The 21,413-nt window shown below is 48.1% G+C and overlaps 7 protein-coding genes across 7 annotated transcripts; 4 read left to right on the top strand and 3 right to left on the bottom strand.

Annotated features, from left to right (window-relative positions):
* Positions 1–668: 668 nt before the first annotated feature.
* Aspvir_008013 (glycoside hydrolase family 5 protein) lies at positions 669–2,253 on the top strand (the record flags this gene model as incomplete). Its single annotated transcript, XM_043271189.1, has 5 exons — positions 669–766; positions 829–875; positions 900–1,093; positions 1,151–1,531; positions 1,585–2,253. The coding sequence occupies 5 exons, from the start codon at positions 669–671 to the stop codon at positions 2,251–2,253; spliced, it is 1,389 nt and encodes a 462-aa protein (XP_043127124.1).
* Positions 2,254–2,785: 532 nt separating this feature from the next.
* On the top strand, positions 2,786–5,713 carry Aspvir_008014 (tetratricopeptide repeat protein; the record flags this gene model as incomplete). The annotated part of the gene is made up of 1 exon (XM_043271190.1): positions 2,786–5,713. The coding sequence occupies one exon, from the start codon at positions 2,786–2,788 to the stop codon at positions 5,711–5,713; it is 2,928 nt and encodes a 975-aa protein (XP_043127125.1).
* A 131-nt stretch (positions 5,714–5,844) lies between these two features.
* Positions 5,845–7,615, bottom strand: Aspvir_008015 (DUF890 domain protein; the record flags this gene model as incomplete). The annotated part of the gene is made up of 10 exons (XM_043271191.1): positions 5,845–6,258; positions 6,317–6,580; positions 6,632–6,722; positions 6,773–6,905; positions 6,963–7,036; positions 7,092–7,190; positions 7,247–7,257; positions 7,307–7,382; positions 7,440–7,487; positions 7,536–7,615. 10 exons carry the CDS (start codon positions 7,613–7,615, stop codon positions 5,845–5,847), a joined length of 1,290 nt encoding a protein of 429 aa, XP_043127126.1.
* Positions 7,616–8,274: 659 nt separating this feature from the next.
* Positions 8,275–11,145, top strand: pldA (putative phospholipase PldA; the record flags this gene model as incomplete). Its single annotated transcript, XM_043271192.1, has 8 exons — positions 8,275–8,335; positions 8,392–8,792; positions 8,844–8,996; positions 9,048–9,669; positions 9,716–9,976; positions 10,021–10,478; positions 10,530–11,078; positions 11,131–11,145. The coding sequence occupies 8 exons, from the start codon at positions 8,275–8,277 to the stop codon at positions 11,143–11,145; spliced, it is 2,520 nt and encodes an 839-aa protein (XP_043127127.1).
* Positions 11,146–11,487: 342 nt separating this feature from the next.
* Aspvir_008017 (glutathione S-transferase family protein) lies at positions 11,488–12,376 on the bottom strand (the record flags this gene model as incomplete). The annotated part of the gene is made up of 3 exons (XM_043271193.1): positions 11,488–11,590; positions 11,645–11,970; positions 12,026–12,376. 3 exons carry the CDS (start codon positions 12,374–12,376, stop codon positions 11,488–11,490), a joined length of 780 nt encoding a protein of 259 aa, XP_043127128.1.
* A 3,301-nt stretch (positions 12,377–15,677) lies between these two features.
* Positions 15,678–16,676, top strand: Aspvir_008018 (uncharacterized protein; the record flags this gene model as incomplete). Its single annotated transcript, XM_043271194.1, has 5 exons — positions 15,678–15,684; positions 15,745–15,773; positions 16,065–16,187; positions 16,239–16,304; positions 16,365–16,676. The coding sequence occupies 5 exons, from the start codon at positions 15,678–15,680 to the stop codon at positions 16,674–16,676; spliced, it is 537 nt and encodes a 178-aa protein (XP_043127129.1).
* Positions 16,677–16,855: 179 nt separating this feature from the next.
* On the bottom strand, positions 16,856–17,818 carry Aspvir_008019 (alpha/beta hydrolase; the record flags this gene model as incomplete). The annotated part of the gene is made up of 1 exon (XM_043271195.1): positions 16,856–17,818. One exon carries the CDS (start codon positions 17,816–17,818, stop codon positions 16,856–16,858), a length of 963 nt encoding a protein of 320 aa, XP_043127130.1.
* Positions 17,819–21,413: the final 3,595 nt, after the last annotated feature.

Below are 21,413 nucleotides of genomic sequence, written 5' to 3' on the forward strand. Positions count from 1 at the left end.
TTCTCACATTTTCGGTGTCATGGATCATTGTCCATAACCAGGTTGAGGGTTTTTCTTGCATCTTTGGAGTTCTTTTGTGCCTCAATAGGCGTTCATGCATCTGACGTCTGTATTTACAGATACCCATGGCAGCTGTAGCTGTCTGATACGTCATATCACTGTACTTATACTTATTCTAACAACGTGACAATTGGTGCCTGTGTGGTTATTGTCTTTCTTAGCAGTAGAGCTACGAGCTTGGATGTTAATGTCGGGCAACACCCGGATTCATTTGCTTGGTCAGTGTTCCCCCGACGACAATATGACTCCAGGAATGGAGCTTCTCGTGCTATTCGCCCCTTCAGAGCTTGGCTGCTTCACATCTCAGTCTGCTGAAATCAGCCTAAATCGCGTCTTTTAACCGACAAGATCATTGAAACCCCCCCGCAGGAAACGTACTCCAACATAGGAGCTAACCCCGCCTGTCCCCAACTGTGCTCTCTCCAGTGGCTCGATGTGGAGGTTCAGATATGGATTTTGCCTTTATTCAGAGTCGAGGGTGTGGGTCAATACGTATAAAGGGACTGAAAACTTTTGCATGACCTCAACTATGCAACGCAAATCGATGAAGTCGTGAACGCAATTTGAACACGAGCACATAACGATCGTCTTGATCGTTTGAAGACAAAATGGCTACTGGAATTCTGAAAGTCAAAGGAAACAAAGTTGTTGACGGCAATGGAGACGAAGTTCTTCTTCGCGGTGCCGCTATTGGCGGGTGGATGAAGTATGCAGTAACACAATGCCTTTTATTTTTGAAGTAAATGCTAATTGACATCTGGAAAATAGTATGGAAAATTTCATCACTGGTTACCCAGGTCATGAGTCGCAGCATCGTGCTGCTATGCGGAGAGTCTAAGGACCAGAGAAGTACGAATTCTTTTTCGATAAGTGGCTCAAGTATTTCTTCACGGAGGCGGACGCCAAGTTCTTTGCTGGACTGGGATTGAATTGCATACGGATCCCGTTCAATTACCGCCATTTTGAAGATGATATGAACCCACGGGTACTGAAGGAGTCCGGCTTCAAGCACTTGGATCGGGTGATTGACTTGGTAAGAGTCCTACAACGCAGCGTCGACATGCTGCTGATTTGTTATTCCCCATGATAGTGCGCAAAAGAGAAGATATACACCATTCTGAATATGCACACGGCTCCTGGTGGACAGAACGGAGACTGGCATTCCGATAACCCAACCAGCTACGCTGCTTTCTGGGATTTCAAGGACCATCAAGACCGGACGATATGGCTGTGGGAGCAGATTGCAGCACGATATAAGAACAATCCATGGGTTGCTGGATACAACCCTCTGAATGAGCCGTGCGATCCAGAGCACGTCAGGCTGCCGGCTTTCTATGAGCGTGTCGAGAAAGCCATCCGAGCTATTGATCCAGTCCATATCCTGTGGCTGGATGGAAACACGTTCGCGATGGAGTGGAAAGGCTTCGATAAGGTTCTTCCGAACTGCGTTTATGCTATGCATGACTATTCTGTAGGCTATTTCCCATCCGACCAAAGAGTACTCGTGCTGATTGCTTTCATTAGTCAATGGGTTTCCCTACCGGAGAGCGCTACAAGGGAACTCCTGAACAAAAGGAACACCTTGAACGGCAGTACCTTCGCAAAGCCGAGTTCATGAATACAAACGGCACAGCAATCTGGAACGGCGAGTTCGGTCCCGTCTACGCCAACCCCCGCACGGAGACAGAGGCAGAAACCATCAATCAAGAGCGTTACAGCCTTCTGGGAGACCAGCTTCGTATCTACGACAAGTACAACATCCACTGGTCTATTTGGCTGTACAAGGACATTGGACTGCAGGGAATGATCCACACAAGCCCGGACAGCAAATGGAACAAGACGATCCAGCCCTTGCTGGAGAACAAGAAGAAGTTCTGGCTTGATGCATGGGGCAGAGAGCCATCGGCAGAGCCTGAAGCAGCACTCAAGCCATTGGTTGATTGGATCGACAAGGTCAGTCCAAGAGCAAAGGAAACGTACCCCACCCCTTGGCATACCGAGCGTCATCTACTGCGGAACGTCTTCCAGACATTCTTGGCAGCATCTTTTGTAGACGAGTTCGCGGAGCTATTCAGAGGAATGGATGAGAATGAGTTGGAGGCGTTGGCACACAGCTTTCACTTTGATGAGTGTGTGCAGCGAGGAGGACTGAATGAAATCCTGAGGGAACATGCTCGTGCAACGAAGCACTGAGAAACTGGTATATGGAGGAGTAGATAATCTGTATTATCAATCAGCCAGCCTGATGACTTGTGGATGTACTGTGAATCTCCACCGCTGTGATTGGTGCGTTCGCAGAGCGTAGTTATAACTCATGTTGCAGCATGCTCGTGTAATCTTCCAGCATATTTTATTAATGCCACGGCCTCAAGTGGCCCCACCACAATCTCCGAATCCGCCTTATCGATAACGAAAAATGGGCGAGAGACGAAAAAAAAATGTTAGGCGGGGTACCTGCCTTTTTTCATCGTCATCACCAAAGCCATCAGCAGTCGCTCTTTTGCTAGCTTTGTTTTAGGTGGCCTGGTTCGAGTGCTTGGGAGCATTCAGCATGTTCTTGTGAAAATTTCCAAATCGTACCACTCGTCACATGTTCGTTAATGTCGACGGCCCAACTGAGGTCTATCCAAAGTACAAAGTCAGGCATAATCCATCAGTTCGACCTTTTTGAAGGCATTTAGAAGTCGCTCTTTCAAGATTCAGATTCTAAGAGAAGTTCTTCAAGATGACTGAAGCATCGAACGCTTCTTACCCGTCGTCCTTGGACGTTCTGTTTGATGGGACGTCGCCGTTGAGAGAACAGTATGACCCGGTCAAACTAGTGGATGCAGAGGTCGTCCTCATCCTCCAGCTTCCACTGGCTAGAGAACTGCTGGGACACAACTCTGCAGATGCGAGTGCTATCAGCCGCGTCTCCAACGGCGAGATATGCTATACCACCTTCCTGACCGAGAAGGTGAAGGCTACGGCTCAGATGCCACTGGATGGGCTTACTTCTGAACAGCAACGGTCACAGATCCTCCATATTGGTCTGGCGGCTCTGTTTAGCTTTATGCAATCCAATATTACTGGCCCTCCGTTGGATTTCAACTCGGCGGATGTGGTATTCCCTAATGCTCTCCACTCAGATGCCACCAGGCTCCGGGCTGTTCGCAATCACATCATTCGTGAACTCTCTGTAGACGGAGAAGCCGCCTACAAGCTGACGCCAAATGTTGAGCTCTTTGCCCTTGCGAAGGCTCTGCTTGTTGATGCTGACATCCTACTCCCTGACGGACCGTTGGTGGCGAGGACGGCAAGATTGCGCGTCAATTTTCTTCACCAGAAGATGCTGTCCGAAGCTACTAGCACGTTACAGGATGCCATCTATAGCGACTTGGAAGAGTTGAGCAAGATCCTACTTAGCGAAAAGTCTGTATTCTCTACCGCTCAAGAAAAAGGACGCTTCCTTGTGGAGAGGGCGACAATCCACACCCACCATGGCTTCGACGCCAAGGCTCGGGCAGACCTTGAGCAGGCTGCTGCAGTCAGGAAGTTTGAGTTCGCTTTGACTGGAAGACTGGGTAAAAGGACGAAGTTCCAAGAACATGATATCAGCCAGCTGGTCGTCTTGGCAAAGAGTGCCGAAGAACTGACGACCACGGGAAACTCTGCTCTTCCGGAAGACAAGGAGGATACACCCCAAGCAGGACCTAAGAACCTAGAACTCAACGATGATACCCTTCTCGAAAGCATATCGTTCACCAAGGATGCCGAGATCTCTCAAAACAAGTCGACGACTGTCCAGGAAGAATCTACGCTTCCTCCGGCTTTGCAGTCTCTTGACCCCGGCAACCAACCACCACTGGACCCTGTTGACTCTGCCATTTTGCTGGGTTTGGCTTCCGCGATCACTAACACGTCGCCGGAGAACGGTCTGACTCGGGAAGAGACCCACCCTTACGCTATCCGTGTTCTTGAAGGTGGCAGTTCGAACTGGCAGGTATACACTGAAGCTTTGTTGGTCCGAAGCCGTGTGGAAGGATACCGAGCTCGAACCGTAGAAAGATCTGTTCTGCAGATGCAAGCGCTTGTTGACCAAGTCATTGCAGACACAGCAACTCTTGATACTCAAACTACCGCAAATGGTAACCAGGCTACCACATTCCTCCCAAGACCCGAGAAATCTGAGTCTGCTTCGGCCGCTGAAAGACTAGAGTACATCTGGCTCTTAAACTCTCCTACTCGGTGGAGTCTCGAAGCTGAGTTGGCTCAACGCTGGGTCAACCTTGGCGGTCTGCGGACTGCACTGGACATTTACGAACGCCTGCAGATGTGGGCGGAGGCCGCTCTCTGCTACGCCGCCACAGACAGAGAAGAAAAGGCCAAGTATGTCGTCCGCAGACAGCTATATCAGCCCACTGGTTCAGACCCAGATGACGAGAACGAACAGTTCGACGGGCCGGAACTGTCTCCGCTGCCCGTTGATGCCCCTCGCTTGCTGTGCATCCTGGGTGACATCGATAGTGATCCGACAATGTACGAACGCGCATGGGAGGTCTCAAACAACAGATACGCACGCGCGCAGCGTTCATTGGCTCGCCACTATCTTTCGTTGAAGCCTCCTGCTCTTGAAAAAGCAGAGGAGGCATACCACAAGAGTCTTCACATCAACCGTCTCAACCACAGCGCCTGGTTTGCGCTTGGTTGTGTGCAGCTTGAACTACAAAAATGGGAGGACGCCATCCACTCATTTACACGGACCGTGCAGCTCGAAGACACCGACGCCGAAGCATGGAGTAACCTTGCTGCCGCCATCCTGCGAACCCCAAAACCCAGCGAAACCACCGAAACTGCGGAGGAGGAGCAGCAGGACGCAGACGCCGATGCCGATTCAGAAACCAAAAAAGCACCACAGGATCCCTATAAACGCAAGCGCGAGGCCCTTGCTGCTCTCCACCGCGCCGCTCGGCTCAAGCACACCGATGCTCGTATCTGGGACAATGTCCTGACCGTCGCAGCCTCGATCCCCCCACCAGCTACACCATTTCGCGACGTGGTCACGGCCCAGAGACGGGTGATTGAACTTCTTGGCCCAAAGAATGGAGAGAAGTGCGTTGATATACCCGTTCTTAGCATGCTGATTGAGCACCTCGTCGACACCTACAACTACGAGGACCTTCTGATCAAGGTCGATGAGAACGACGAGAATTCGGAGCGCATCGTTCGCAATGGCACCATCGCCGGTCAGATTCTCTCCCTCGTCGACGAGTGCGTTGTGCCTCTGATCACACACTCGGCTCCGCTCTGGCTTCTCGTTGCCCGTGTAGAACAGTTCCGTGGCCAGCCGTCTAAGGCCTTTGAGGCGCATGAGAAGGCCTGGCGAGCTACCGTTGCCTCGTGCACACAGGGCGCATTCCAAATGGGCGACGAGAAGAAGTGGATGGATGTCGTCCGTGCAACTGAGAGGTTGGTCCGTGATGGATATGCCAAGTTTGGGCCTATGGACAAAGAAGGCAAACACGAGGGGGAGGCTGAGATGGTAGCTAAGGACTGGCGATTCAAGGCCCGCAGTGCTGTCAGGGGTATTCTGGGCAAAGGAAAGGACTTTTGGGAGGATTCCGAGGGCTGGAATCGTCTGAAAGAGCTGCAGTCTGAAGTGGGAAGTTCATAGTTGTCGGACCTGAGCGATGTCCTATGCACTTCATGTCGGATAGAATTTTATTAGCGACTAAGTATGAATAGATCTGTCTTCGGGTAATCATGTCCTCGTTATCATTCAACGTTCCATGCCCTCTTTTCGCATCACCTCCCCTCCACTTTTCTCTTCAACATCCCGCAGAAGCTCTCAAACAAGACTGAATCTAATCCCTTGAGCCAACGGACGACAACTCGGACGCATTTTTCTTCAAGTCTATCCTGCTTCAGCTGAACCTTGAAGCCAAGAGCTGCTGTGCTCTCATCAATTTCTATCATGTCCGCAGTGGCAGCTGAATTCTGCAACTTTCTGCGAGCTTGACGAGACCAAACATTCTCCATTGCGAACCCGACGCCCATAGCCAGATTTTTACGCCAAGTCCAATGAATGCGTAGCTTGCTGAGTTCGTTGTCAATTTTGTCGCTGATGTCATCGATTGATTGATTCATGATTTCGAACATGAACTCGGACGGAAATGGTAGGAGGTGTTTCGGGAAGCCAGGGATGCCTCGGGCTACTTTCTGTTGCAAATCAGTACGGGAGCACTCAAACGCTAGACCAAGATGTGTTGAAGCATACCATACTCGGGCGAAGATCAGTCCACGACCACGCCACAGCCCACCTCTTTGTCTTGCTGCCTTGAACAAATTCCGTTACTGCATAGTTGTTGTTCCCATGCTCCATGAGCCTCTCGACTATCACGGAGACACTGCTCAGCTTCCCAAGCATTGAGCTGTACCAGACGACCCTCTCACGAAGACGAAGGCTTTCCTCAATCATGCGATGGACAAAGGCTATTTCGCCGCCTGCAGTGACCATCTCGACCTCGGCTCCCGTGCATGCCTGTGTCCGCTGATTAGCTGGTGTTTGTTAGTCTCGGTGGTTTGAACTTACTGAAAATGGAGGCCGTTCCTTGGCCTGTGCTGAAGCTATCATTTCTTCGCGTGAGGCGTAGAATGGAGGATTGCACATGGTAAAGTCGAGCCTGCTAGTCTCAGACATATGTTCACTTGTACAATCTCAGTGGATACATACCTTTGGACGTCGAGCTTTGTGTCTAGAGGAATGAGATCATCATTGGGCTCAGTTTTGAATACTCGGATTAGACTATCAAGTCCGTTATTTGTCACATTTTCTCGGGCGGTTCGAACATTTTCATCGTTGACGTCTAGGTGCGTGTGAGCTTTCCATCCACCCGATGGGTATTGAAGCCGACAATGATTACCTGTAGCAATGAAATCCCAGAGGGGCCGTGTCGTGCATCCTAGCAATGGGTATATACTGCAGCATCCTGTTCCACTACGAAAGTCAGAAAGAGCAACACCGTAACATGTCCAGAGCAGGTGATACCCACATATCGAGGCCTAAGACGGATCGATCCGGGTCGTAGTCATCGCGGTACTGGTCGCCTGTGGTATCGAGAAGGTCTTGCAGCCATAGAATATAATTTAGCCTGCTTGTCCGTCAGAATATACGCAAATTTTGCATTGGCGATCTGCTTTTATTCACCTGTTCGGTACCTAGAGTATCAGGTTAGCATGTAAGTCTTTGCGAGCCGAGATAACATACCGGTGGACAAAGTCTGTTGTCAGGTATCTCAACATTCAAATTGAAATCTCTCTTTAAGAGACTCTTGGTCAATTGCCTGAAAAGTCGGTCAGCTATCTGCCAACACCTGCAATATCTGTATGACCGTCCTTACCGTACGGCATCGGGATCGCTAAAATCTAACTGGCCGTTTGGTTTCACACTGGTGGTAGAGTCAGAGATGCGTATCAATCAAAGGGGCAAGACTGACTATTTCGCGAAAGCCGGCGACTGCAGCGCAAGAGTAGTGAAGTCTACGTCATCTTTGTAGATATTTCGAGCTGCCCTCATTATGGTAGATTTAGTGACACGCAGGTAAAAATGTGTCAGCCTGAACCTGCGCCAAGATGAGCCACGAAAGTAGTCGAGAAATAGTGAGACGGAATCAAGGACGCCTGTAGTAGACTAGTTAGGTAGTACTCAGTATTATCTAGATGAAATGACGATATTAGTAGATGCCGACCATGGCTGATGGTGGAGCTTACATCGATTTTTCCAAAGGCACAGAAACAATGGTACAGACAGCAACAAAGCCTCGTGATGTTCCGATGATCCCCATTAATGAACTAAATGCAGTGATGCAGGGAGCAACGACGATCAACTGGAGAGAGTGGGTAAGTGTTCTCCTGAACGGGCTTGGGGCTGGGAATTTTTGGTCCCTTAGAATCAGGCCACAAGGCCGTAAGGCTGGTAGGGATAGTATGAAATGATGTCACAGTGGGACTATCAAATAATCGCCGATCCCCCCTCTTTTTGACACTTGGGGTGAAACATAAAAGAAAGGACGTCTTCGAGCCGGATATTTAAAAGGAATAACTCGTGGTCGAACTTCAAGAATCGCGAGCATTGAGAGAATTTCTACGGATTGTTCTTTCACAGTTGGATGCCAGTTTGGATCGTTTCGTTTGTTTTGATTCCAAGAAAGTAACCTCTGTGGGTCACATGTTGAAATGGGGAAGTTGAAGGAGAAATTCGAGCACGAGATTGACCATCTGGAAAGTGCTTTGAAAGGTCTGTATCGTATCTCTTTCAATGAGATATTCTTTGTGTCTGACATTGGCTATCAGACTCTCATTTACACGACGCCAAGGCAAAAGCTTACCACCTCAAGCACAAAGTTGGAAAATTCTTCAATATCGTCAACCCCAACCACCGCCATGACGAGGAGCATGAGAAAGAAACGGACAAGAAGAGAACTGCAATTGCCGAGTCACACAGATACAAGTCCTTTGCTCCGGTTAGAGAGGGCAACAGGGTCAAGTGGTATGTCGACGCGCTGGACTACCTCTGGGCTGTCTCAGTCGCCTTGGAGGAGGCAAAGGAGGTGATCTATATCGAGGATTGGTGGCTCTCTCCGGAGCTATTTCTTCGTAGGCCTCCATATTTGACGCAAGAATGGAGACTCGATCAAGTACTCAAGCGCCGCGCTGAAGCGGGCGTTAAGATCTATGTGATTGTTTACAAGGAGGTTTGTTAGCCATATTGACTGTGTTCAGTCCGTACAACTGACAGGATTCAGCTCAATCAAGCATTGACATGCAACTCGGCGCATACGAAACACGCGCTCCATAGTCTCTGCCCCGAAGGGACCCCTGGTCACGGAAACATCAAAGTTCTACGGCACCCGGATCACAATGTCTTTGAAAATGCGGCAGATATGACATTTTACTGGGTAAGTCCGTCGTGGATCGTAGTTATAGTCATCATTATGCTGATATTCTAGGCACATCATGAAAAATTTATTGTCATTGACTACGCCGTCGCCTTCATTGGTGGTATTGATTTATGTTTTGGTAGATGGGATGCTCACCAACACCCCCTGGCGGACGTTCATCCAACGAACTTGAAGGACGAGATATTCCCAGGTCAAGATTGGAACAACAACCGTATTATGGATTTTCAGAGCGTTGCAGATTGGCAGTCAAATGAAGTAAGCAAAGCAGACTATGGTCGAATGCCATGGCATGATGTTGCAATGGGTTTGGTTGGTGATTGCGTCTATGATATTGCCGAGCACTTTGTCCTTCGATGGAACTTTGTCAAGCGAGATAAGTACAAGCGTGATCATGGCGTCGACTGGCTTCTGTTGGAGGGCCGCACCGGTGATGACGAAGGTCTTGTCGGGGTACAACGCCCAAAGTATCCTTGTGGAGACTATATTCAACATCCTCTCAATCCGCTAGACACCAAGCCGCGAGGAATGCAAGGCACTGTGCGAGGACAGATTATCCGCAGCAGTGCTGATTGGAGCAGTGGAATCCTGACTGAGCAGAGTATTCAAAATGCTTATTGCGAGATTATTCGTAACGCTCAACATCTGGTCTATATCGAAAACCAGTTTTTCAGTACGTCCACCTTCGCTACAATGCTTCAGATGCTGACGTGCTCAAGTTACTGCCACTGGAGACCAGCAAAAACCCATTATCAATACCGTTGGTCGTGCAATTGTCGACGCCTGCGTTCGAGCTGGCAAAGAGGGTCGGAAGTTCCGAGTAATCATTGTGATTCCTGCTATTCCAGGATTTGCTGGCGACTTGAGACAAAGTGCGGCAACAGGTACACGTGCGATCATGGACTACCAATACAAATCTATCCTGCGCGGGGAACACTCGATTTTCGGTCAGATCTCTGCTCAAGGAGTTGATCCAAGAGGTGAGTGCTTAACCTTCACAGAAGCAAATGACTAACTCGGTCAGAGCATGTGTTCCTTTTTAATCTGCGCGCTTATGACCGTATCGACAAGACTCCTGCTCTGGAAGAACTAGAGAGTGAAGCAGGAGTAACGTATCATGACATCCAGCGTGGCATAGCCGAGTCCATTATGAGCGACAGCGTTCACCCGGTGGTTGGCGAAGAAGGAGATAAACACGAGGTCAATTACGACACAGCACATAGAGAGAAGGAAGAAAGGATTGCCAGATTGCGCAGATATGAGGAGAAGCAGGAAAGGCGCAGAAGTGGCCAATACCAAAGCAAGGACTCTGTAGCGCATACTACGATGCTCAATGGCGGCAAAATGTCTGAGGAACCCTGGGAAGGAGATCCGGAGAGTGAAAAGGCAAATTTTGTCCAGGAAGAGCTCTATGTGCATGGTAAAGTGTGCATTGTAGACGACAGGATTGCCATCTGCGGCAGTGCGAACATCAACGACCGGGTGAGTTTACCCTTTTTACAAATGCTGGGCTCCAGGACTAACACTCAAAAGTCACAACTCGGTTACCATGATAGCGAGCTGGCCATTGTTGTCGAGGATCAAGACTTCATCGATAGTATGATGGATGGGAAGCCATATAGAGCCTCGCGCCTTGCCGCTACTTTGCGGCGGCAGCTGTGGCGGGAGCATCTAGGCCTCCTTCCAGCGCAAGACTACGACGCCTCTAAGCACCCCAATGCCCAGCCACCTAACGTCTGTCTGAATGAGATTCTTGAGGGCCCGGAGAACGACTTCGTCACAGATCCCTTGAACGATGACTTGTGGAAGACATGGACAGAGCAAGCCACAACGAACACGGAAGTATATCGGATGCTCTTCCGCACAGACCCAGATGACAACATCCACACCTTTGAGGACTATGATAATTTCAGACCGCAAGGCGGAGTCAAGGAGGGCCACCTGTTCGACCCGTACCAGCCCGTCAAGGATGTCCGAGAGAAACTGGACAGGATTAAGGGCCATCTTGTCTGGATGCCACTCGATTTCCTGAAAGATGCCGAGATGGCAGAACCTGGCCTGGCTGTTAACCAAATCACTGAGGTAAGTTCGTTAGTGACACTTAAGAAGACATTTTTTGCTGATCTTGTTGCAGAGCATCTATACCTAATCGTCGTCTTTGTCCCAATAGCGAAGTACTTCGTTGCAATCATGATTTTGGATACCATTTGATGACTATTCAAGCGGGATATGAGCTGCAAAGTTGTATAAGTTGTGCATTCATCTCATGTCAACATTGTAGATACGAAATTATCGGCAAAAAGCTACTATCATGTGAATATAGCAGGTTTTTAATGAGGAATATATCCGTCGTCACAGACAAGGAGCCAACCATGAAAATGTCAGCATGTCGGCATGTTATCAGTCAGATTTAAGCCACTCATTGTCATACATTTCTACCGCTGATACTGCAAGAGATCAACTCCTTGTATTAAATAGACTATATCAATCACTACTTCCACAGCTCATACTCAGGAAAGTACTTATCATGGATCCGTCTCGCATAATTGACCACGGCCGGATAACCCTTGATGATCTCCTTTGTGGCCGGTGCCCTACCCAAGGAATCAGTACACCACAGGCAAACCAAAGCAGATATGAGTACTCACGCATCGCACACCAACGCCGTCGCAATGAACGCAAACAACACCGCATCCACCTCCGACGGCCCCTCTCCGCCCCAGACCCAGAACGGCCCGTCCCTATCGGACTGCTTCGCCTGAGCCTCCGCCACCACTGCATTTAAACTCTCCCAGATCTCCTGCCGGAAGGCACTAATTTCATCTTCAGTGAAGGCCATGATACCCTGGCCCTGGAGATTGCGGGTGACTTTGCGGTAGATGATGTTGCCAACGACAACCTGGACGGGCCAGGGAAGGGCAGCGAGGATCTTGGAGCGCATGGTGTAGAAGTTTTTGATCCATCGTTCGTATGTCTTTCCATTCTCTGATTAATCTCTTCTCTTTTGTGTGTATTGATGCGACTCGTACCTGGTAAGGATACAACTTATCCTCTAGCAACGCCTTGAGCGCCAGATCATGCAGTCGCTCAGTCGGAGACAGGCGCTGGTTCAGATCCTCCGTGAATCCCTTCTCAATCAGCGCTTTGGTAATGAGGGTGGAATCTGGGAGCATCTGCGGCGGCTGCTCGCCATCCTGGATGGAGACGTAGGGGACTTTGCCGCGGGGGGCTTTGGCGAAGGAGCCTTGTTCGGTGCGGTAGGGGATGTTGGCGAAACGGAGACGGGCCTCCAGCTTGGTGACGAAGAGGGACCAGGTATAGCAACCGGTATCTGGGAAACCGCGGAAGATGGTAATGAGAGGGGATGATTTGGTGGCCATTGTGGGCGCTGTTAACGGGAAGATGACAATGTTAGGAGGTGAGCCTAGCTAAACGATTCAGTATTTGTGGATATTTCGAGGGCGAACTGAAGAATTGAAGTGAAACGAAGTTTTAAGTACAAAAAAGTGTGAGGAAGAATGTATGTAAGTCGGGAAGAGAGCTCTAGGCTGCGATGCACCTTTTGGGACCCCGATATGGTCGTGGCCGAAATAAGGGTCGAACTGTAATGGCACAAAATTACATGATTATCAAGATGAATGGATGCACTTAAGTGTCTAGCCAATTACCCAGTTATTGTAAGCACTAGTGCTTCGAGAGTTCAGGTGAACAGAGAGATGACTCTAATTGACCCATCTTCAGCCTCTACCTCAAATTCTTAAGGCCGCTGTAGCCTATTCTAAGCTAGAGACTAACGGTAGCCATACTGCGCAGAAACTAAAAAGCAGCTAGTTTTAGTGCTTACACCCCGGCATCAGTCACCGTTCAAGTGCCTTGGACCCCAAACTTCATTCTCTGCCACTGCCTACTTGTGGCTACCCATATATGTGTATCTACAGAAAGTACGAGAATCGAGTGTCGCGTCATCAAGCAATACGCCAAATTTCCGCCGTGCTCAGAACCCCCCCCCCCACAAAGTCAGCAGTGCCCACCCATGGCTCTCTCTGCGCTCATGAAGCCCCAACATTGCCAACATGTGCACGTCCAACTACGCCAATACCAGTGCACCCTGTGTCTATCAACTAGGATAAGTTAGTCTGCACTTCCAGCTGAATTCAGCACCTGCAGGATCTTCACAGACTTGTCATCTCCCAGTCGTGTAATAACGTCTGCAGTCAGTTCCACTTGGCCCGACGATGGGCTGTGGGTCAAAAAAGTTATGAGCCATCCGGCCCATCTCTCTGATAATGGGAGCTCTGTTAATTGTTATGGAGAGATATTGCACCATAATCCATCCGGAAAGGTCCAGGAAGCGTACGCACAAAACGCACCAACTACATGCCAAATCTTGAAGCGGAGACGGAGGAGGATGTACATGTACTCAGGTGCAAGCTCAATAAGGTCAGGCGTCCTTTGACCAAGAGAGTCCAAAACTTCCCATCCTCTCAAGCTGCGGGATCTCGATGAGCCTATTGCCCGGATGTGAGGACAGTCTGAGATTTACTAACCTCGACTCCCAGAGGCGCTCGGCGACAGAAGGTTCGATGAAAGGTTCGTTCTGATGCTTCAGGGAAGAAGAAAGCCATCGAGAAGGCAAAGAGAACAAAGCGTTTTCGGCGATTCCCTCCATAAACTGACCGGCCCCTGGCTGGCTTGACAATTGCAAAGGCACTTTGGCAATCTTCAGTGACCCGAGTCTCCTACTGTCCCGCTCAATCGACTGCAACACCGCCGCCTTGCACTGCTTGCCTATTTAAACGTTTATGCCACAAGCTGTTGGCTGTTGGCGAGCCTGTCTGCTGTTTTTCAAAAGCTTTTGTCTCTTGCAGCATGCTGGTTAGCAGTGTGAGTCTTTGCTTGATTGCTCGTGGGTCAGCTTTGACTTATGTAAACGGGTTGGTTGATACCCTATATTGAGGTTGATATCGCCATGTCGAAATGATTTGCCGTCAACGAGGCAAGATTTGAGTAAGAAGTGCCATCTGAGTAAAAGAAACATATTGCAACGAGATGATTGCTCCGGTTCGGTTGATATCTTAAATTTCTATCCGACGAGTCCTCCAAGCATAGCAGAGAAGCAGGCCTCAACCCCAAATACATGGCGCATAATATCACAACAGGCAGCCTCAGAGCCCCCAATTCTCATATAACAACGCTGGGGTTGGTTCCGACGTATCTAACAAAGTGATAGTACTTAGTATCAATAAATACATCCGATTTGGCCCTTGCACTCGAGTCTCGGCCTATATTGTTGTATCATCCAATTCTGCCCTAGTATCATCCATAGGTGACGCAGCAGTTGGTACCATAGCAATCCCAAACACACATGTACATCCAACCTTGTATTAGTTCTATCCCTCACAATGATTTAGTGTGCGCGTGCTACTGTTTGCCTCACTTTATTTCTGCTTATTCACTAGGCCTTGTCAAGCCTGTACAGCAGCCTCTCTGGGCTGCTATGCCGAGGGAGCTGTATCCATGTACATTAAATATTATATCTAAAAGTCTTTAATATTAGACTGTAGTATTCACTAAGTTATTTCACTTCTATATAGAATATACCATTTACTAGCATCTAATATACTTCTATTCACTAATAATAAAGCCTTAGCTATTTAGCACTGTAGTTAAGTAAGGAAGTATAGACTTAAATAGCACTATCTTCACTATTCTTCTTTAACTTCCCTCTTGTCTCATACCTTCTCTTCTATCTACTTCTTCAAGTGTCTGCTTCTTCTTAATGATTAAATAGGGAACATGTCAGTCAATGACATGATACTAGGCCAAAGTCTTGACACTTACCCTAATGAAACACTATTCGCAATGGCGCTATATTTAGTTACTGATGCAGAGCAGAGGTCTGCTATACCTACATTACAAAATAGCAATGTGTCAGTGTTAACTTTAGAATGACAGCTGGTTGACTAATTACTTACGGCAGACCGAAGCATGGCCTTTGCGTTGCCTCATTTCTTAAGTTGCTCCCATCTATGACTAACCAGGAGAGCAACCAGTCCGAGCAAGGTATATATTCGCGCCACCAGAGTTCTTGACCTTCAAAATCTTATGTAGTAGCGAGAATAAAACTTATTGAACCTGTCATTAATAGATCTTGGTATTCAGCTTATTATCCAGGCTAGGAAGGCACAATTGACAAAGAGGCGTGATGATTCATCAGCCTTCAACCTCACGATAGTCAACAGTGACAAAATATCAAGACGTCCTCATGCATCAGTCCAGAGTGTCATCCCTTAGTTCTTCAATGTTTGCTGCTTAGGAACGTGAGTCCTCACTGGGTTGAGTAGCTCTCATCAAAAGTCTTGGAGTGTTGGAGGCATTTAGACTTCCTATTCCCAGCAGAGTTAATAGTTCATATGATCTTTCGCTTTCTCAGAAGTATTAAGAATGATGTGACTGTCAGGTCGGAAAGTTGTACTTTGCCTTGATAGTCAATGTCGACTTTGGGGCCTGAAGTATTGATCTCATTAGGTAAGTCCCATATGTGATGTGCTTCTTCTTGATTGTTTCCTCCCCTCTGCTTCCCTTCGTTTCTCTCCTCCAGCGAAGCAGCAGTAGCAACAACAACAACACCACCACCACCATCATCATCATCATCATCATCAACACAGCAGCAACAGCAGCATGGCGCGTAAGTTCCTCTGTCGAGATGCATGAGATAAATCAGGCCTAGTAGCTAACAGAAAGGTAGCCCCAAAGTCCCGCCCATATCGCCCCAAGGTAAGTCCTCTCCTTCCCCGAATACCACTCGAAGCTTTTCCATTTGATCTTACATGATGATCAACTCAATATATGAATCTCATGTTACTTCACTTTAATCCGTGATTTGCATCATTGTCACATATAATGTCTTTGATCTGGTCTGATCATCTTACTTTACTGTGCACTGCTCTATTTATCTTCAAATTTCTATTGTGTTTCGGTGCTGTGATACAGCATATGAGGTCACTTATGAAGACACTGAAGGCATGCAATTTAGGTCGATGACTTGCTAACAGAACAACACACTAGAAACGCCCCCAGTACCAGCAGCAGCAGCAGCAACAACAACAGCAGCAACAGCAACAGGGGCTGCTGCCGCCGCTGCCACTACCTCGTCCTGCTCCCGCTGGCCCCCCAGCCCCCTCTGGTCCTGTAGGTATTCTTAATATACTACACAGGTTATGTGATTAACCTTTATTCTAGCTGATAAAGAAGCAGAAGCGTGAAGAAGACATCCAGCGTAATAAGCGCCGGAAGATTACTCACCTTGTAAGTCTATATTGTCTATACACAGATGTATACCAGTAACTAATTAATATTATCTACTAGATTAAGGCAGTAGGAGCCAACCTAGCAGAATTACCAGAGTCAATCCAGAGAGGGCTGGGGGTGCTAAAGCTGCGGTCCAATTTGACACCTGCCCAGAAGCTCCGTCTCACAGAACTAGATGGCGAGTGGGCTGCAGCGAAGCTGGAGCGGGAGGAGGCGCATAAGAAGCGCAAGGCTGCCAGAGAGGCTGTTGAGAAGGCGCAGAAAGAGCTGGAGGAGGCGCAGAAGGCATGGGAGGATGCGGAGAAAGCTGTCAAGAAGGTGTCGGCCGAGCACCGGCTCTTCTTTGAAGAGCAGGGTGATCTTGCTTGAGTTGTTTTTATTTTTATTTTTTATTTTCTAGTTTTATAATTTTTTTCCTTAAAAAAATGAAGATGTTTTACTTGGTCCAGGATCACTAAGTACAAAGAAGGAACTTATCAAATTACAGCTGTAGAGGAGTCCAAATCCCCATGCTCTAATGAACCCCGTTTGTCTTAATAAAATAACGACTACTCAGCGTTCTCAGCAACAGGAAACCCAGCCTTCTCCTTCAAGAACCGCACCACATCATCGATTTCCTCCGGCACTTTATACCAGTGTCCAAACTCCTCATATGCCTTCCACGTCACATCCATCCCAAACCCATCAGATAGGATGGACGCCATCCGTCGTCCTAAGTCTACCGACACCCTGGGATCTGCAGCCCCGTGGCCCAAGAATACCGGTGTTTTCAAGTAGGACACAGGTAACGCATTCTCCGAGTCATCAGCGGCAGACTGAATGGGTGGCATACCGAGAATATCCCGGATATGATTGACTGGTTGGATGTGCGCGGGGGCATCGTCACCATCTGTATCATGGGCGAACGGGTTGTCGTCGTCTTCTTCAGCGCCTGACTTTGGTTCTCCCTGATTGCCTTCATCAATTTTCAACAACCCAGAGATCTCCCTTTCAAACGGTAACCACCCGCTCATCCCAATATATCCCCCAAGGCGTTTGCTGTCTCCCTCCTCACTCGCAGAAGGAAATCCCCCCAAAAGACAGAAAACAGAAGCTGCACACCCCTGGCTCAACCCCCCAATCACGACCCGACTATATCCATCGCCAACAGCGGGATCATTCGACAAGAGCTTTGCCTCTTCATCAATCAATCTCCGAAGAAATTCACTACTTTCCTGTAGCCCGTCAATCTGTAATTCTGTCCGGGTATTCGGATCCTTTAGCGAGTAATTGTCGAACCACTGGTTGATAGGGATCCGTTTCATTACTGTAGAGCGCCGTTTACTCGTGGTGGGGAAGATGAATTTGGTCGTTGGAAGGCGCTTCGCGATGTCCGTCGATTCGATGAAGACGTGGCCGAAGTCCTCGCCATTACTGCCACGGCCGTGGAGGAGAATTATCGTATGCGTATGTTGGTCATTCCTAAGAGGGGGGATGACGAGGGGAGAGGGATAAGGCTTGGAAGGAGGCATGATAGTCAGAGTTGGGCAAATAGATGTTTGAGAGAGCTTCTGAGAATAAAGTGGGCGGGACGGTCCTTTTGAATGGTGCCGCTTGTGATGACCGCTGTGGCAGTGAAGCGCCTAAACAAATCTCATCATGGGCGCAAGAAAAATATTGACTGGGCTAGATCGGCGATTGGACAGACGGGGTGATGTATAATATTTACGAAGGCGTATAACTAGTCGAGTTGCCTTAGTGAGATAGTACAATTTCATGCTATGAAGGCAGTTATAGCAGATGTCTGTTCGAGAGTCAATGTTTTCCTCTGATTCCTAATAGGCAATAACTCCCGACAATCTGATCTCGAAACCAACTCGACTCTCTAGCAACCTTTGGCCCAGTCCATCCCCTGCAGTTCTTAAACTCTGGTATGCACCCTCCATATCTTCAAGGCAATCCGCTCCAAGTCCGCGGTACCAAATTCGATATCCCCTTCGTTGGGGCCCGCGGGTCGAAGGAAAAACCCGTCGAAAGGAAGTACCAGAGGGGCCCCAGAGATGAGAATCGGGTTCTGGGCTGTGAGACTACCACCTGTTGTGTGACCTCGCTTCTTAGACGGGTTGGCTCTGGTTGGGCGATTGATCGATTGACTCCCGCATCTCCACTGAGATTTCCCCCTTGGTCTGGACTCTGGCTGACCAAGATAATAAAGGCTATTTTCACATCTCCCTTAGAGTAGGTCAACCACCACCGAGCAACGCTGGCCAGATAGCTTTTAGACTGTGAAAGTCCCGCTTCAATAACCACTGTCGGCCATTCGTCGGAACGCCCGTCTGGGAGGTGTTGAGGTTGATATGCTTGGTCGGGCCGTTTGTTGTGCGAAGTACCTTGTATCTCAGCTCCTGGGAGCGTTGGAGCTTCAAGTCGAGGTTATTCATGATGACAAACTTGCGGATAATCATGTCTAGAAAGACCGCATGGGCTTGTGCATTGGCTTTGGTAATCATTTTCGCCAGAAGAAGTTCCAACTCGGGATCATATTAGCAGTATGACTGACTCAAAGTCCTGTCGTTGGAGGAACAGAAATCTTGGAGAAACGTTTGCTGGGCCAGATTCGAGAAAAGAATGTATTCGCTTCTCTTACCGGTTTTATCTGCCTCAAGGCGACAATATTCACTATTGAGGACATCATGTAATTGTTGCTTCCCTTGGTATTGGTATTCACTAGTCATCGAGGGACACTGAAGAACTGGTAGTCGCCATTTTCCTTTGGGTTGCATTTACTGCAATCACAGGATCTTTCATGAATTAAGGTGCTCCTTAAGTTGTTTCATATTCATATTAGTAGCTGGAGTGCTATGTAAAATGACTTCATCATGGCCTGGGTGACACTCTTTACTCCTGGAAGGTGATATCATTGTAGCCCTCATAGTAGTTATCACCTTCTATTGATAGGTTATGTTTAGGTGTACTATATTCAACCCACCTTAAAGGTCTTCTCTTTCCAGATACCCACTCATGATTGCAGATTCAGCTAACAGTTCCAAACTACCGAACAACAATACTTACTCTCACTATAGGAGGAGTCCTTCACTTTACCTTGATAACAGTGATTAGCGCATTCAGATGCATTCTGCTGGCGTTGTGGATCCGCTGAGAGTGTTGGTCATGGCGAATCTGCCACGTTTGTCCACTTCGTCCTGGGTTAGTCATATGGCATTGTTAACTATATCTCGAGTTCATTATTTGATTTGTAGATTCGACGACTTGTTCTAATCTTGAACTAATCTTGATACAGAATATCCTTGAGTGCAGTCTCCAGAATCTATCAATGAAATGTGATATAGCAGGCCTTTAAGATTCTTTACTGGAATAGATGATTGAAATCACTAATCTTCTCTACAAGTTTGTTCACGAGAGAGCAATTGCTACCAATCCCATAGGACATGTGTATATCAGGTTACGCCTCTAGCTTTCAGATACCACAGCACTAGACGCTGGTTAAGAACAGGACAGTGACAGCTGCACATTGAAAGGGTTATTCTACTAAGATAGGTCCTCAGTTCATTTGAAGAATATGGTAGAAGCTATCTATAAGAATAACATTTGTCAAGACTGTACACTTCACTGAGTTTGAAGGTTACTAACTTAGGTACAGTTGGAGATTCTGCCACATATTGTTGGGTGAGCTGAGGAAGAGCAAAACTTGTGAATGCTCCCTTCATCTCTTCCTCCATCTTCCTCTTTGTCTTCATCTCCATCTTCACTTTCATCCTCACTTTCATCTTCACTTTCATCCTCACTTTCATCCTCACTTTCATCCTCACTTTCATCCTCACTTTCATCTTCATCTTCATCTCCATCTTCATCATTCTCTTCATCTCTAGTACTATCTCTTCTATCATCACTATCATCTCGCCTCCTTCTTCGTCATCTCAGCCACCTTCCATCAGTCATCGCGCTTGACTGCGAGCCATCCCTCAAATTTCTTCAATTTTCAAGGTGAGCGAACATTTGTCTGTTTCTAAAGACTTCCTCCTTTCAATAGCCAATGGTCAGCTCATTAACTCTCATCATAATTTGGTGAAAGGAAGTTTTACCGCGATAGAATCAGTCAGTAAGCAAGGGCCATCGATCCCCTCAATTAAACACATCAACGACGGAGAAGACAGAGCGAGGTATGTGTTCACAACTTGAGTTGCTACTTACCCATACCAAGAAGGCTAATTGAGACTACTCCTTGGACCAGGTGACCGATGGTCATTCAAACCAGGACAGCCAATAGGTTAAACACTCGATCTATTCACATTCGAAAGCTAATACGAAGTACTATGAACAAGATGCGTGCAAGTCCTGTTCCTAATATTCGATCTACAGCAGGTGAGTAGCGCCACTTTCTCTTAACTAGCTGCTGCTGGCTGACGGTGGGCTAAAACGCGTCTGTAGAGAACCATACATCGGATAGCACTTCAAATACTTCAATTTTGGTATCGTTTCAGCCAATCATCTCGATACCGAATCGCGCCGGAGCATCGGTAAGTAAGGGTAAGTAGGTTCCACCTTCCCACCTTCGCCTTGAACGGCGAGAGATAGTCTCCACGAGGCATCTCTGCATCGCCAAGGGTAGCCTCTACGAGGCCGTTCTGGCACCCGAGCTCGAGGGCAAGAGAAGCTCTACTCCAGCCCTGCTCTCCGAACACTACGAGTTTAGAACTTGTCAACCTTCGAGAGAATGTCATGCCGCGAGGCAAGAGTACCCTCTAACGAGCGTCTGTGGCATTCGAGCTCAAGGACAAGCAGAACCTTGCTCCTTTCTACCTCTCAAGAAGCGACAAGTCCATGACTCAATAGCATCTGAGGGAAGGCCACGCCATACGGCAAGACTGCTTCTACGAAGCGTCTCTGGCATTAGAGCTAAGGACAAGGAGCATCTCGTCCCAACACACCTCTTATGAAGTGAAGAGTTCATGACTCAGTAGCATCTAAGGGAAGGCCATGCCACGAGGCAAGAGTACTTTTACAAAGCATCTCTGGCATTAGAGCTCAGGACAGGGAGCACTTCGTTCCAACACACCCCTTATGAAGCAAAGAGTTCATGACTCAGTAGCATCTAAGGGAAGGCCA

Source organism: Aspergillus viridinutans, assembly GCF_018404265.1.
Source record: "Aspergillus viridinutans IFM 47045 DNA, scaffold_6, whole genome shotgun sequence".
In the NCBI taxonomy this organism is placed as follows: Eukaryota; Fungi; Ascomycota; class Eurotiomycetes; order Eurotiales; family Aspergillaceae; genus Aspergillus; species Aspergillus viridinutans.